Below are 16,471 nucleotides of genomic sequence, written 5' to 3'. Positions count from 1 at the left end.
CCTGTAAATAAAACCATCATACTCATTGCTTATCCTTAGGGACTTTGCTGTAGACATCTTTTTTAGCTGATACAAAACCACCAATCATTATAGTTCAGTGGGGACAATATAAGTTTGACACGAAACCCATCAATAGTATATTTTAGATCACATCTCTCTCTAATTTGTGGGTGAAAATTGTATATGAAAAAAAATTTATAAAAAGAAATGTTTGACATAGCCCTGAATGTCTCTGTCTACTGATCCCCTGGTTATGTTATCAAGGAAAGAAAATAATCTATATGTTTTCAAGTTATCTCCCATACCATCGTAGTTTGAAGAACACAATAAATGAATTTGGTGTACCCATGTTATTTCAAAAAACTGGCTGATGGTAATTGAAGTCTATAAAATACCTCTAGACTCAAAAGGAGCTAAAATAAATAAATAACCAAAAAACAAAGCTAAAAGTGTGACACCTACAACTTTGTCTCGTTTGAGCTGCTGGCCTGAATAAACAGCCAAGAAGTAATCAGGAATACACCTGACATTCTGACTGTCAAGCACATTGGGAGGAAGGAAAGGAGTTCTGTGCTTGGTTGGTGATACCTTGGCAACAGTTAAAGAATTGAAAACAGAAGAGAATGGAAAAAAGAGAATGGCAGGATGAATAGGAGCAACAGGAAGAAGCAAGGATTTGGCTGGCAAACAGCAGGAGCTAATGTTAGAGAAGATACCCAGAAACAGCAGCAAAAACAACTCCAAATCATGGGGAAGACAGGGTCAAACACGCATTAGTTTTTAAAAGTCCAAATATGAAAAACAACAGTTCAAATGAGGAAGTGCTAACCTATTTCTCATGAAGAATGGAATGGGCAAAAAATTCCCCAAAGTGGGGTTAAAACAAACGTGACTGTTTCTAAACGTGCTTCTAAGATAGCTCAGCTGTGAAAGCTTAAAATATTTTTTTAGACTCACATGCAAACACTAATTACATCATCACTTTTGCATATTATTATAACACATAAAACAGTGCACAGAGAATTTACATGGACACTTACTTATATGGTTTCTGTGGCAAGATACTGATCCGAGTCTTGTCAAGTATCTTTTTCAGCTTGTTCCTTCCCCCAACAGTGTTGGCTTTACTTTTCTTATTTACTTTTTCAAGTCCTATCACCTGTTCTACATCTACAGCAAGATCTGGAATGGAGTAGCGACTGGCCTTTTTGATGTCACCAATTTTAGGAAGGTGAGGGGCACCATTTCTTTTCTCTTCTGACAATCTTGTTAGAAGTTCTTTAAATACTAAAATGGAAATAAACACCACAAAACACCCATTATTAAAAATCTGAACAATTCCAAGGGAATTGCAGAACTTGGAAACAGATGAAAAGCATAGATTTCAGCTATCAAAACTGTAATCCTGTAGAAAATCACTACTCCACCGAATGAATGACACCAACAATCTGCTTCATAACATTGCTCTATCGTTTCCACTCTGAATAAGTTAAAGAAAGTAGTATATTCTTTGAATGCATAGGTATTTAAAACATTCATGAATAAAAACATTGATGAAACGTAATTTTTATGGTCCTCATGTCAGAAGATTCTGATTTAGATTAAATTACCTACTTACATAATTAATTCTATATCTACGCATTTTACTATATTTTTATTCTTATGATGTTTGAAATATTACTTATAAAAAATGACTTTTTCATGATTAAGACCTAAATGTAAAAAAAAAGAAGAAAAATGAAAGTATGCAAAAAACTTACCAAATAAATTGGTTTTCACAGTGATAGACAAGTGTGTGTTGTTTCTAAGAATTTCCATGGCTTTTGATAGCTGAATATTTTCAAAGTTTTGACCATTTACTTCTAATATCTAAAAATAAAATTGAAAATTAATTTCAGTATCCCAACTGAAGGAAGGAAAAAACCCCCACAATACTGACTCTTAAAGTGTGCTTTAGAAATACCATACCTGATCCCCTCGTTTCAAGCCTGCTTCAGTTGCTTTGCTACCTGAATCGACACTGTCCACAAAAATTCCAAATCCCTTCTCTGAGCCTCCAAGCAAGAGAAAAGGCAGAGGAGCTTCTCGGGATGGTTTTGTTAATGTCATCAGTCTTCTTTTTGCTTTAGCTGCACATGCAATATTTAACAGCCTTAGATGTCCACCCATTTTCTATAAGAGTTCAGAAAGAGTGGTTTCAAAGATACGCTGCATAAAATGAACTTAAAGCTGATGGTTTTTTAAAAATCACAACTATTACCTCTCTTTCCAGATTATTTTCAAATTCTTCTAGAAATCGAGTCATAGCAGGATCTCCTTCAAAGTCATTGAAGTGATTATTCACCCACAATAATACTACCCGTGTAACCTGAAAAATCAATTATTTTCAATAGTTTTTCTAAAAATTTAGTGTTAAAAAATTGCAATTACAATGATTTCAAAAACAATCTAACGAGAAGGGAATGGGGGTGTGGAAGAGGGTGGGGGGCCAGAGGACCCCACACCCCATCATTAAGCATTTAATAAAATCCCCATCAAAAAAGAAACAAAAACAATCTAACAATTCACCGAATAACAACCAACAAGAAAATAAACTAATAAGAGCAAAAACCCTCAGCAAGGATTTTAGTCAAAAGAAAATGACCTTCTGAAAAAATATAATTTATATTTGAATATAGACTTTACATTGTTTTGCCAAGAAAGGCTGTGAAGGATGGTAATTAACTTATATCTTACTTACTCTCAAGCTACATTTGAAACAGGTCACAATAAACACAAAGCTATATTAAAACCAAAATAAATGAATATAAGACAAAAGAAGACAGAAACTAAAAAGTAAAGGTAGAGGGCAGAACAGACAAGTGGGATGAATAGTATTAATCCTAGAAAGATCTATAAAGGAACAAGCTGTAAAAGCAAAGTGCTAGCTAGGAGTTACATGCTATTAGTTAACATTAAGAACTAGAAGTCTTTTAACACCTTCAATTTGTCAAGAAAAATGAATAGCCTTTTCTTACCATACACATCTTTTCTCAGAGCCCTACACTTTTATACAGCCAATACACACACTCACACTTATAAAATATTTGTTTTGTACTCAGCAAGAACTGTGTGACTGGAAGTTCCATGAGTACAACTTTATCTATTGCAGCCTAAGGGTATCCTTAAGACTTGTAACAAAGTCTGCCTGACATAAAGTAAATTCTCAATAAAATTTTACTAAATGAAGTGAGTATCACTGCGACTTTAAAAATTTCCCATAGAATTGGTTTCAAACATTAACCTCTTAAAGTGAGGAAATTAAGCACGCTATTCTTGCAGTAAAGAAACAGAGATGATGGTATATAGTTCATTTTTAACTATTGTTAAAATTCTGTTTATAGTTAATATATTGTGACAAATTACAGTAAATAACCTGACTAATCAAATCTTGGTATTTGTATTAATTTTTTTGTCATTTACTACCACTATTGCCGAATTTTTCAAATTTAGGAAACCCAGAAGAGTAGTTCCTTTAAAACTATATCTAACACCTGACATATTCATAAAATTAAAATTTTGCAGCTGAGACGCCAACTTAAAAATCTTCTAGGCATACTGCACATTAGAAAAACGAGGCTCATTAAATTATAAATTGGAAACCACCAACTACCACCACCAACAAAAATCCTTTAAGGTGTATAAAGCCAGGCACAAGATAAAGAACTTTATTTCTATTATTCATCTTCTCCACAACCCCAAAGGATGTTGGTTATTCATTATACAAATAAATGAATGAGAGTCAGGAGGGTCACATGACACATGTGGCAAACGGTAGCAGCAATACTCAAACCAAGTTTTTACGGTTGAAGACCTCAGTTGAGATCTGGGGTGTGACTTTCAGGACATGAAAGGAAAAGCATTACTGTCCAAATGATTTCTCTACATCAGTGGCTGGAGCAGCACTAGCGCTTGGGGTTTTCAGTGCCAGCCTCCTGTTCTGGAGTTTCTTACCCCGCCTCTCCCAAGTCTGTCTCATGTAAATCAGACTGCACAGGGATAGGAGAAATCAGTACAGACAATGATTAACTCTCAAACCTCATCCGGCTATGTAGTTTATCATCCAACTAGCCTTGACAGAGCTCTGGAGAGCTGCTAAACAGGGTCTGTTTAGAATTACATTACTGGGACCCACCAATTAGAAACGGTTTCAATGAAATGCTGCTCTGGTGCCAATTTAAAAAGTGCAACTTTTGTCTGGTGTACACTGACCATCTACCAAACTAGAGCATGTAGATTCCTATGGAATCCAGATGTCTGGGTTTTGTGTTTTAAAACATTCTCAACAGAACTACAGTTTAACTATTTGTTGGTCAATTTATTAGCTTTTGCATTAAAGAAGAAAGAAAAAAAAGACATTTCTAGGACTGAACCCTAGAAACCTATAACAAAAAATAACACTTGTATCATTTTTGCTTAAAAAGTACATCCTCTTAGTCTATTAAAATAATTTGAACATGACTAGTGTAACAAATATAATAAATATAAAAGTATCCTTAAGTTAATATATGAGTAGACATATTTAGAAGTCAAACTAGAATATATTTTCCAACCTTATCCCTGAGGCTCGGGTCATTAAACCACTCCAATAACTTCTTGCCCACTTCCATGGGGCTAGAAAGAAAAGTCCTATAGGTCAACAGGAAGTCTTCTATGAACGTTGGATCCACTACCGAATGCTCTTCCACTAAATGCATTGTGAGTCTTTCTGAGGTGCCCTGTAACAAATAAAAGGTTTAATCACTGCTTTGCATAAGTATCGTCTATCTATATGGTACCTTGATTTCAAATCATCCACGTAAGATGAACTGGAGAGGAACCTATATAAATAACAAATAAAACTGCTCTTCGTCAGGAAATTTAAAGATTTTTTTTATCACTGGTAAATTTTAAGAGAACTTATGAATAAAAATGGGGTTGGGGAATCTTAAGTTGTCATAACTGATACAAAAAAATAGTCATGTTTGTGTTACCTTAATGACAATGTGTCCCTTCCTTGTTCCAGTTCGGTCAAGTTCTCGATGTTCTTTCACCATAACAATTTCTCCTTCCTCCTCCACTTTTTGCATATTCTTTTCTACTTGGTTGAGAATACGGCAATAATCTTGCTGGGCTATGCAGACAAACTGGCATAAAATATAAGGCACGTGTTAATGATAAAGTGTGTCCAAGAGACCCAGCAGTACTAATAATTCAGTGTTTTAATTATTGATCACTGACATTTCTCTATGTCCTTCCCATACTTTCTAATGACTGCAGTAATGAACCTTAATCACTACTCTACTTTTTAATGTATTTCTTCCTTGGTCAAGAAAAGTTTCCTTCTTTAGAATATTTATATGTAGTTTACATTAAAAATCTTAACAATTTTAAAAATTAGATGATAAAATTAGGAGAGTCCCTTTTTCATGCCTCTTTGGCAATTAAAAACATAGAAGGGGAGTGGACTCTTAGAAGGATAGATATAAAAACATAATGACCACTTAGCGGGTTTAAAAGATTTCAAAAACAAGATTTTAAAATAAAGATGGTTTGAATAAAATACATAGAAAATCCATGGGTATTTGGGGTAGATATTATAAATTTGCTAATTATGTTCATAAGAAATCGTTTTAGAAAGTCTGTTCAAAAGAGGTCCACAAAAAAAGCCACATACTTGTTAAGTTCCAATCATTATTCCTTACAACTGGTATTAAGGGTAATTCTTGCTCTTAAAGAAAAGTTAACAATAATATGCACATCAAGCCATTACTCCTCCATGACTCCAAATATAAAAAATTTCAGGGCTTAGGGCAAACCACTTAATTACATTCCTTACTAGTTTTAAAGAAAGTTAAGAATGAAATACAGAAATCACTTATTACACAAATTAACCAAAGGCCAGGGAGAAGGCCAGTGAGAAGACAAGAGTTAATTCTTAGGTAAATAAAAAACACTGTCATCTCTGAATTTTGAACAATTTATTCTTATTTCAGAAATCATTTGAGAATAAAAAAGCCCAAACATTTCTTTTTCTTGTTTAATGTAAAAAGATGAAAAAGGGGGATGGTTAAATTATAGCATATAAAAGATAAAATATGTAATAGTCATCCAAAACCATATTTTCAAAGGACATTTAGAGTACTGGCTTAATGTTCATGATATTCCATTAAATTCTTTCAAAGATGCAAAACCAAACATTGTAATATTTATAATGATGACATCATCATCATCATCATCACCATCATACTGCAGTAACCTTAGAGAACTTGCTCAATTTATTCTCCAAATCACCCCATAAGGAAGGTACTATTATTATCCCCATTGTACAGATGAGGACACAGCTGTAGCAATGGCACGCTAATTTGCCCAATGTCTCATAATTACACGCTTGCTAATTTAAAAAAAATTGTGTGCTCATATCAAAATCTTAGAAGTGAATATAAAAAAATGTTAGTAATTATCGCCTAGCAATGCAAATCACCAGTGACTTTCCTTTTTTAATATACTTTTCTATATTTTCCATGCTTTCTATATAATCAATAAAGTGTTTTTATGTTTTATGTATTACATACTTTATTCTTTCAATAAAGTAAGCTAGAGAAAAGAAAAATGTTATTAAAAAAATTATAAGAGAAAATATATTTACAGTACTGTATGTATTTATTGAAAAGAAATCCACGTATAAGTGGACCTGCACAGTTCAAAACCGTTGTTCAAGGGTCAACTGTTGTTCTAACTATCAGAACTATTCCTTTATGTTCTCCTGAAACAGTAGCAGGAACAGTTCACACTCGGGAAATAGCATGTTCCAATATTGTTTCTTCTACTGACTTGATTGATATCATATCACTAATTTGTCTATCAAGAGTTTAGAATCTAGAAGTTAAAATTCAGAAGATATAGGCTTTTCTTTTAAGTAATTGTGCATAGTTTAATTTTGAAAAATTCCTTTAAAAAAACTTACTTCTGCATCACTGACTACAGGTATGTTTGTGTGTGTGTGTGAAATATGTGGCCCTTAGTTTCCTGTCTCCAAAATATTTTTCTTTTTTTCTTGTTACAGAGCAACAAAATTGTTCCCCATAGCTCCAAATAATCTCAGATGTTCTTTCTTGTACTCAGTTTTAGAGTACATAATTCTATCATTTTCTCATTGATCTCCCAAAAAGGATCTATATCCCTGAGTTAAAATGCATAAGTAGATAGAGAAAAGAAAATGATTTCTGAAGAGAAATGTACCAAAATTAATCTTCTTGACTAAGGACTTAAGGAAATGAGAATAAGTTTGATTTGAAATTCTTGATGTCTAGACAGACAGCTTGGGCATTTCTTCTGTATCAAACTGAAATACTATTCAAAAAAAAAAAAAAAAAAGAGAAAGAAACAATCCCAAACTGAATTTCTAATGTGGCCATACAGAGCTGATATCTAAAACGGAATTAATTTTAGATAAAAACATTTATCTATATTTTTAGTAGCAGATTTATTTTTTGCTTTAAGAAGTTTGTAGATCTAGTGAGAAATTACAATTTTCACTGGTATGATGGAGTCAGTTGAAAATTTGTGAATTAAATACATATTTGTTTTGGTGAGGTTTTACACTTTCAGATAACTGTTAACACATGAAATGAAGCACTGTATGATCTTGGTACTCTGATATAAAATAAAAATCCAAACAAGATTCCGCTCATATTATAAAAGGTCAATGGCAGTTCATGTCACAGAATTATTTTCTTTTGGGCACACGACATCACAATTTATATTAGTAGAAAAATTATGTATGATACAAAACTGAAGTAAAATTAAACTTTGATTGTAATACAGAATAGTCAACTTTCAATTTATCCATGCAACCACTTTCTCTTCCAAAACTACTTTATAAATTCAAAGTGTCATTAGCTCCCATGCCCTCACGAAAAGGTGAGTCTAACAGATTTACCTTAAGAGGTTAGATCTGTATAAACTGGTACTCTGTGGTCTTTAAGGGGAATTCATACCTAATTGTTCACACATGGGAGGGTGTATGGCTGGGCTAAGCAATGTCTGGGGTGACAGTGGAAAGCCTAAGTCATAGACAGGGGAGAAGGAAAAAGGGACAAGGAGAGGAGAAGAGGAAGGAAGGAAAAGGAATAGGAAGAGGGGAAAAAGAAAAGAATGAGGCATGTGGAGAATGGAAAACTATTACCAATCGCCTGGTGCCATAGGATGTCTATACCTACTAGCCCTTCATCCTTCGAACCAAACGGGAACGAGAATAGACACCGAAAGAGGAGCACTGAAAGAGAGGAGCGTACAGAGAACGGACGCAGGGCAAAATACAATCTTGAACTTATCGTGGGATCCAAATAAATAGGAATAAATGTTACATTTAATCTATGCACTATTGTGTCCTTAGGCTTAACATGAGCTCAACTAGGTATCACATTACCCAATATTTATTTCCAGAACCCAATGGAATGTAAGAAAATTAGGGCCAACGCTAAGCAAAGCTGCTGCTTCTTGGTAAAGAGAATGAAACACCATTTTTGTGCCTGTTGATTGCCTACAGTGTGCTCAGTAGAATGTCTGCATCTTATGGAGGCCATTTTATGGATGAATGAAAATATGATTTTCACCATTTCCTTTACTTTCCCTAACAAGAGGATGATCTGACTTTTGTACTTTATGACAAATATATGACATTTTAACATACTACCCCAAACAAGCATTTACATTAAATGGTCAATTTTATCCTCCATCCTTGTTCTACTACTGAAGGAATGAATGTCAGGGCTGAAAGATGGGTTGGTGCAAGTACAAGAGTGATTCTTGAAACCCCTGTTTGAACATGTGCCCTTTACAGTGCCTTGGCATGGAGTGAAGAGGAAGAGACAGACTTTCTCTAGCAGGTAACTCACCCTTGACCCTCTTTGGATTTCTGGGAACCTCCTATCAGGAGTTATAGGAATCTAGGTATCTTACTCAGAATTTTCTTTCGGAGCCTACCTTGTCTACTCTCACTCTGGGTTTCCTACCATTTCTTCATCTGGTAAATAAATTAAGACTTTCTTCTCTAATATCTACCTTCTCTTCCTTTCCCAGATGCCCAGATAAATATTTAATGTTACCTGGTACATTTAACATTATTTAAGCACTGTAATATTCAGGCATGTAATATTGTTACCAATTATTCTGAAACATTTCTATGACTCCTATATCATTTCATTCCCATGATTACAAAATTTCTAACAAAAAATGTTGGCCAGTTAAGAACTGTTAATGTAACAGTTGAATTCTCAGAAATAAAATAACTTTTATTTGCCCTTTAAGGGCAGAGACTCCAACTCAAATGCTCTAGTAATGCCAATATGTAGAAAGGTTCAGGGAGGAACTAATATGAGATAATAGGATAGAGAAATCTTTAACAATTTTCTAGCTTGGCTTTACTATTTTTGGAACACAATTCCAGAATTGAAATATCACATATGATTTATTCTAAATGCACATTTCCAGGCCAAATAAAGACTTCAAGATTTGCCTACCATTTTGTTTTCCTCTACTATGCCAAAGAATTGAGAGTTGACTGCATTTAAAATGCTCTCCTGGCATTACATATTCAAAACATTTAATTTGCAGACATTTTTTTTTCCTCTACAGTGCTCACTGAAGGAATTATTTGCCAACATTATTTTGATTCTCTTGGCAAGATGATTTTACTTATAGCCATGGCTATTTTTCCTTTTAGTAAGTAAAATTCTTAAAATGAAAATTTAAATGAATACTATGTAACACTTAACAGACACTATAAAAAGTCAATGATGTTCTTTTAGAATAAAGTATATTCAGATGTATTTCAAACTATAGACTAATAAATTAGCACTTAATATTAAATAGTCTAAGTCAAATCTTCTGGTTTATTTATATTAAAATATTTTGTCTTTCAAAGACAATTTTTTTTAAGAAGACAAGACATACATTATAAACACTTGATAAAAAACGCATTTTAAATTTACTTCTCACTAATATAGAAGTTACCAGTTATATTAATCTAGTTAAATTTCACATTTGGTTTCAATCTTTTTTCTAGTCTTTTATTAAATGCTTTAAAATAATGAATATTAATATAGTATCAACACCCATTTTTCTTTTGCTATCACATTTTTTTTATTAGCAATTTTTTTACTAGTAAGTCTTTCTACTGATTCATACTAAGATTAATTTTCATGACTTCTAAAATCAATTCCTTATCTTGTACGTATTTAAATAAAAACATTGCATAACTATATCACATTATATTTATTAACCTACTTATAATTTCTCTTCATAATGAGAATTTTATATCCATTTTTTTAATGAATAATTATTAACTATTGATGGAAATTTTAAAATACCATATTTATAAACACTTTTTTTTAACAAAACATATTTATAGAACACTTAGTTCTGTGGAGTTCAAATAACTTTAAGGGACATTTATTTTTAATTTCCTGAGGTATGAAAACACTAAAACACTAAAAGTAATAGTTCTAATTTAAAATCTTACTTATAAATCTAAAAAGGTGACCTATTTATATAGATAGAAAAATCTCACCACAACTGCATATATGTGTTCTTTATTAATAAAATATATATTTTAATGATATTTAATACCTGGCAGTCATCCACCTTTGTTCTCATTACTCCTTTCATGTATTCTTTGTCCATGGTTGGAGAGACACCAAAACTATTTCCCATACATAATATTTCTGCTTTTCCATCTGGATAAGTCACTTCTACAGAACCATTCAGAATCACTGACCAGGAGTCCAGCTAATTAAAAAAGAAGAAGACAAAGCAGAAAATAACATCATGATCATGCACTAATAAACACTAGAATGGTCTCTACAAATGATTTAGCAGATCTTTCATTTTACAGATGGAACAAATAAACCAACTAAAGTTAACTGTTCACCAAATTCATAGATCAAGGAATAAAGCATAACAATATATCTACATATTTTCATATGCCTAGCACAGTATACACATCATTCTGCTCTTTTAGTTTGACTTTAAATGTTCTTCTTTAAAATGACATAAGAGAAAAAAATTTCTCTGTCCCCCAAAACATATGTAAACAAGATAAAATAATCACCACTACCTCAATAAGAATATTATTTTGTCCTGACAAAAGGCATTCTATTATGAACATTTAAGTTACAAAATCTTTAAAGTTAATACATAAAAATATCTCTATTATGTCATTTGAAACATTTTAAATAACAGAAAATAAAATAATGGATTTGGAATACTTAGACATAATAATGAACGTATTATAATTCTTGAATTATTCAAACATATTGCTGCCAATTGTTTTTTAAGGGGAAAAATAAAAATTGCTTTTTTTGTTCATTTGCCGCTGTATTGAAAGACCCTCAAACAGAAACTTTTAAGTGGAAGAAATATTTACTAACCTCTTCACCATCATTTAACACTATGGTCCCGGCTCTTTCTACCACTGCAAATACCATTACAGCACAGAGTTCTCGTCTCACCGACATTGTCATATTGGCAAAAGCAGGCAACTGGTGCATAAATTCCAAGAGTTGTTCTGAAAAGCAAAAATACTCAGTGTAAAACGTACAACTTTTTTTTTTTTTAAACAAGCAATCAAAGAGAATGTTCAAAGGTTCTTTTGTTTTTTAATGTCCTACAATTCTGCCCACTGAAAAACACAATTACTTTTAAGTACTTTAGCACAAGTTGAATTTCTTGTGGGTCTACAAATGATGTCATTGTGGAAATAGTGACATTTCCTTGTTGATTCAGGAGCTACAATATACACTGTAATTCAAAATCTAATGGGAATAAATAAATTAATAAACTTCAACTTAGGGAATTTCTATTAAAAATGAGCTGTGACCTTATTAAGATGTATTAAGGGGTAGCGTGGTAAGCTGAAACGAAACATAGCTCTGAGAATTCTCCAAAAACCCAGTAGGTCCGTTCCAGTGCCTTTAGGGCAAGTGGAAGCAGAAAAAACCACCTTCAATCTAAAGATATTCCTGGATTTAGAAACCAAGAGATATTTTCTATGAATCAGACAAATACTATTAAAATCAGTCAATTAAAACAATGCATTATATGACAGAGGCAAATGAAAATTAATATATTGTTTCTTAGCCCACAGATTAGCAAAAAAGGAAGAAGAGTTTGATCACTCCACTGGCGATGCTGTGAAGAAACACTTATGCTTTGGTGTAGTTCTAGCTGATGACAAGATGAATGACTTCACAGTCTTTCTAAGTCCTGTGGTCTATTTTTAATTTTCTCTATTATTAGGTAGTTTTATTAATTATGTACTAAGTTCTTTCCTTACTCTTCACCATGGCTCTATGAGGTACATGTTTCTTTTTCATTTCACAAGGAGGAAACAGAGGCTCAATGTCATATAACTGGGAGTGGGCAGCGACATGATTCAGGACTGTCTGCCTCCAAAGCTCACATCGGGCATTACAGGAAGTGGTAACAGAGCACAGCGTGTGTGTCAGACATCATTTGGACACTTACTAGTTATACTACTTTGGGAAAGTTGATTAATTTCCTTAAGGCATGGTTTCCTCATTTGTAAAAGAATAACATACCTACCTTTATTGGACAGTGGTGAGGATCAAATGCAATAAAGATGATAAAGTCCTTAGCACAGAGTAAATGCTTAATAAACGAGAACTGATACTATTGTCTTTATTATATTCACGTCATTCAAACTTTTGGCTAAGTGAAAATTCCACTATATTTTTCTTGTCCCCACACAATGAAACTCTCCCTATGCACATTTCTTCTGTTAGGATTTATGACCAATTTTACGTTATTGGATATAGTTTGCTAACTGCAAAAACAATGTAGAAAAGAAAGATACAGTCTGTATGTGAATGTATATTACATGTACATATAAATGTATATTACATTGCCAGAAGGTCAGACTGGGTGATTTTCTCTGCTCCAGCTGGGTAATGTCTGTTCTGAGTAGACCCTACGTCATCCTTCCTGTGTAAGACTTTTCATTACATAAGGTGGCTTCAGTCATCAGGAGCATAACAACGACAGGTGGTACCCAGGGACTCTGTCCAACGGGAGATTGTTCTTCAACCTGATCTAGACTGATGTGTCAGGAATCAATTTATTGTTGCAACTAGCAATTTAAAAAAGAAAAAGGGGTGGCCGGTTGGCTCAGTTGGTTACAGCGCAGTGCTCATGGCACCAATGTCACCGGTTCGATTCCCACATGGGCCAGTGAGCTGTGCCCTCCACAACTAAGAGTGAAAACAATGACTTGACTTGGAGCTGATGGGTCCTGAAAAAACACTGTTCCCCAATTAAAAAAAAAAGAAGGAGGAGGAGGAGGAGGAGGAAAAGGAGGAAAAGGAAGAGGAAGAGGAAGAAGAAGAAGAAGAAAGTAGCAAAGCCCATCACTTACAGAAAGAATGAGTACGTGTGTTTGTGTTATGCCATAAAATATATTTATTCCTGGGAACAGCAATGAAGCAATTTTGAAACCACTGCAAGAGATGATGACCCATATCTATTACTACATATGGGAGGTAGCAATCATCATTTTAGGGAGGCACTGACCTTTTGATTTGAAACAAGGAAAATGAATAAGTCGTGGTCCTCTGACTGGCACATCATAGTTCTGCTGTTTCTAGACTGTTTTCTTCCGCTATCACTCCCCACCCCTCACCATAAGGTGTGAGAATATTACCTATAGACCTTGCATTTTACTCTTTTTTTTCCCCTCTAGCTATAGCCAAATTTCCTTGGGCAAGCAAAGATTCATGGTCTTAAGAAAAATATGAGACTGGAAATTAATTGTCAGAAATGTTTTCAATGTAACAAAACATGTTTAGACAACAATAAAATCCAAATTATCACCACATATATAGTTAAGGAATTTTAAATATATGAATATGAAGTATAAAATATATTCACTAATACTTGCTGTAAAGATCCGAAGTGCCTTGCATAGACATTTTTCTTGCTTTTTGGTAGATTCCTACTATATTAAGTGGGTCATGAAATCAATTTGTGACATGTGTAGTGATGAACATTAAAAAATTACAACAGGACAGAGAATATCAGTGCATCACATATAAAAAGGATACATAATAAAGGAGAAAGAAAATATCTAATAAATGTCCACAATTCTCCAGGCTCAGTTGAAAAACTAAAAATAAATAAATGCTTAACCAGATCATATCTAAGAGTTTTGAAGACTCTCAGAGCTTCATTAATGGTATCACTGGTTTTGTGATAACTTCTATTCTACTATGCATTATACTGGAGGTTTAGAGCAATTGAAAAAATAAAGACTTTCTATCACCAATATTAAAAAAACAGTAAATATAAATGGAAGCATTTGGCTATTGAAGCTCAGTGTAAACTCTGATAATGCCGCAGGCATTTTACAGAGTTAAAGGGATTAGGGCATGCAGAGCTAGGATGGGAAAAAAGGTAGCTCCTAGGACACGGGAAGAACAAGCCAGGCCTGGGAGAAGCAGACCTACTTTCTTCTACATTGCTTGGAAGAATCGATTAGGATAATACATTAATGTGACCTATCTTGTTAGGAAAGGGATATTATTATTTATGAAAAATATTAACCATTTTAAAAAACTTTTTTCTAGTAAATGTGACACAAAGAAAAATCAAATAATCAACTCACAGACACCAGAAACTGAAGTCTAGTCAGAAAATTAGCTTATCTTATTAGCTTTGGTTTAATTTTATGTAAGAAATAATTAATAGTAATATGTTTAAAAAAATCTGTGGGTTTTTTTGGTTGTAAATAAAGGGCGGGCGGGGTGTAGGAAGAATTCTTTAAAAGGGATCCAAGTAGTTCTCTACTTAATGTGTCAAGGCCTTAAAACAAAAAATTAAATTCACAACCATTCAATAATCGGCTACCTACACAGTTATGAGTGGAGAGCAAAAACAAATAAAGTCCCTTTCTTCAAAGGAATGAAACAAAGGGACACAAAAGAATCTATGGGAACCCAAAGGGAAAATTTTCAATTCCTGCAGTTTTTAAAATATGATCGAATGTTAGCAATTTCATTTGATTCAACTTAAACCACACACACACACACACCCTGTCTCTTCTTTTTTTGCGTATCAGGGGAGAGGAAGGTGGTTAGGAAGAGAGGCATCTAGAGAAAGCACCAATTATACGGATGTTTGTAATTCACATGAAAGGTGTCTGATTTAACTAAATACTAGAGGATGAGTTAGATTTAATGAGAGTAACAGCAAAAGTAATAGCTAAAGAGTTCTCATGTGTGGTTTATTTTGAGGAGATAGAATATAAGATCTAAGATCTTGTATAGACCAAACAACACTCATTTGTAGACTCTCAAAGGTACTAAGTAAAACTGATTAAAAAGAATTTTTTTCCAACATATTTTTTTTCAACAATTGTTCATACAAGAGAAATTTGTAAATCAATGACTTTTGATTTACAAATAGAGCCCAAACCCTACTTGGGCTCTAATATATCAGACAATTTCACTTCTAAAGATTTTACATTGTTTTCAGATTCCTTTTCTCATCCAAACTTACCAATGTCATCGTCTGTCCTGTCAATTGGGTCCTTCTCCAGGCAGTCTCGAACAATGTCCCTGCTCATCAGAGGATCCGATGCTCTCTCGATGTCTTCTTCATCGTCATCATCTTCAGAATCCACTGCTGTTTCTGGCAGCCCACTCAGGTCCATATCACCAGCCTCGCTTTCTGTGGCCTTAAAACAAACCCCCCAAACATTTAAAAGACTGTTTTAAGTAAATCTTTTGCAACCAAAAGGAGAATAAGTCTAGTTCGAAATATTAAATTTTCTATTACATCAATTTTTCTGTCACTAAGTTGCACATAGTCAGTATAAACAAATATTTATGTACCAGACACTATGTAAAATAAAAGAATGACTTCAACAAAATGAGTGATTTTTATCTCCCATTAAAAGTTTAGTTAGGATTGTGCTTGCTTCGGCAGCACATGTACTAAAAGTTTAGTTAGGATTGATGATTTTATCTCAGCAATTTTGATTTCTTATCGGAGCTGTCATATAGCATTTGAAACACAGTAGAATAAAAAAGAAAAAGATAGTATTTGTTTTCACTCCATTTTTCAAAGATAACACTTAAGCTAAGAGCTTAAGGGTAACAAATTAAGTCTGAGAAATTCTTTCCACAAAATCGGTATGGATGTATTAATGCCAAGAAGACTGAACCACTTTTCTCCTATTAGATGGTCTTTATGGAAAAGTGGATCACAAATCAAAAGTAACTTGATAAATACGCAAACAAAACATGAACAATTAGTTCTAGTATCCCCATGTCTACTCTCCAACTATAAATCAACAGAATGTATAAAAGACCACACGCCTATAGGTGACACATTACTTCTTCCCATTCCTCAGCACAGTTGACTCCAGCTCCAATCA

The 16,471-nt window shown here is 33.4% G+C and overlaps 1 protein-coding gene across 11 annotated transcripts in view; it reads right to left on the bottom strand.

The window, feature by feature from the left end:
- The window catches only part of RAPGEF2 (Rap guanine nucleotide exchange factor 2), a 210,468-nt gene that overhangs the window by 21,271 nt on the left and 172,726 nt on the right, over window positions 1-16,471 (bottom strand). For all 11 annotated transcript variants that reach the window (XM_033133894.1, XM_033133900.1, XM_033133896.1 and 8 more), the window contains 9 exons: window positions 15,592-15,769; window positions 11,451-11,587; window positions 10,651-10,809; window positions 5,013-5,165; window positions 4,593-4,757; window positions 2,261-2,368; window positions 1,969-2,172; window positions 1,761-1,869; window positions 1,041-1,287 (listed from right to left, as the gene is read on the bottom strand). In XM_033133894.1, the coding sequence (XP_032989785.1) occupies window positions 1,041-1,287; window positions 1,761-1,869; window positions 1,969-2,172; window positions 2,261-2,368; window positions 4,593-4,757; window positions 5,013-5,165; window positions 10,651-10,809; window positions 11,451-11,587; window positions 15,592-15,769 (1,460 nt within the window). The remainder of the gene's footprint in view (window positions 1-1,040; window positions 1,288-1,760; window positions 1,870-1,968; window positions 2,173-2,260; window positions 2,369-4,592; window positions 4,758-5,012; window positions 5,166-10,650; window positions 10,810-11,450; window positions 11,588-15,591; window positions 15,770-16,471) is intronic.

The sequence above is a fragment of the Rhinolophus ferrumequinum genome, chromosome 18 (genome assembly GCF_004115265.2).
Source record: "Rhinolophus ferrumequinum isolate MPI-CBG mRhiFer1 chromosome 18, mRhiFer1_v1.p, whole genome shotgun sequence".
Lineage (NCBI taxonomy): Eukaryota > Metazoa > Chordata > Mammalia > Chiroptera > Rhinolophidae > Rhinolophus > Rhinolophus ferrumequinum.
Note: the sequence above shows the minus strand (reverse complement) of the source record. Positions and strands in the feature narration are given on the sequence as shown.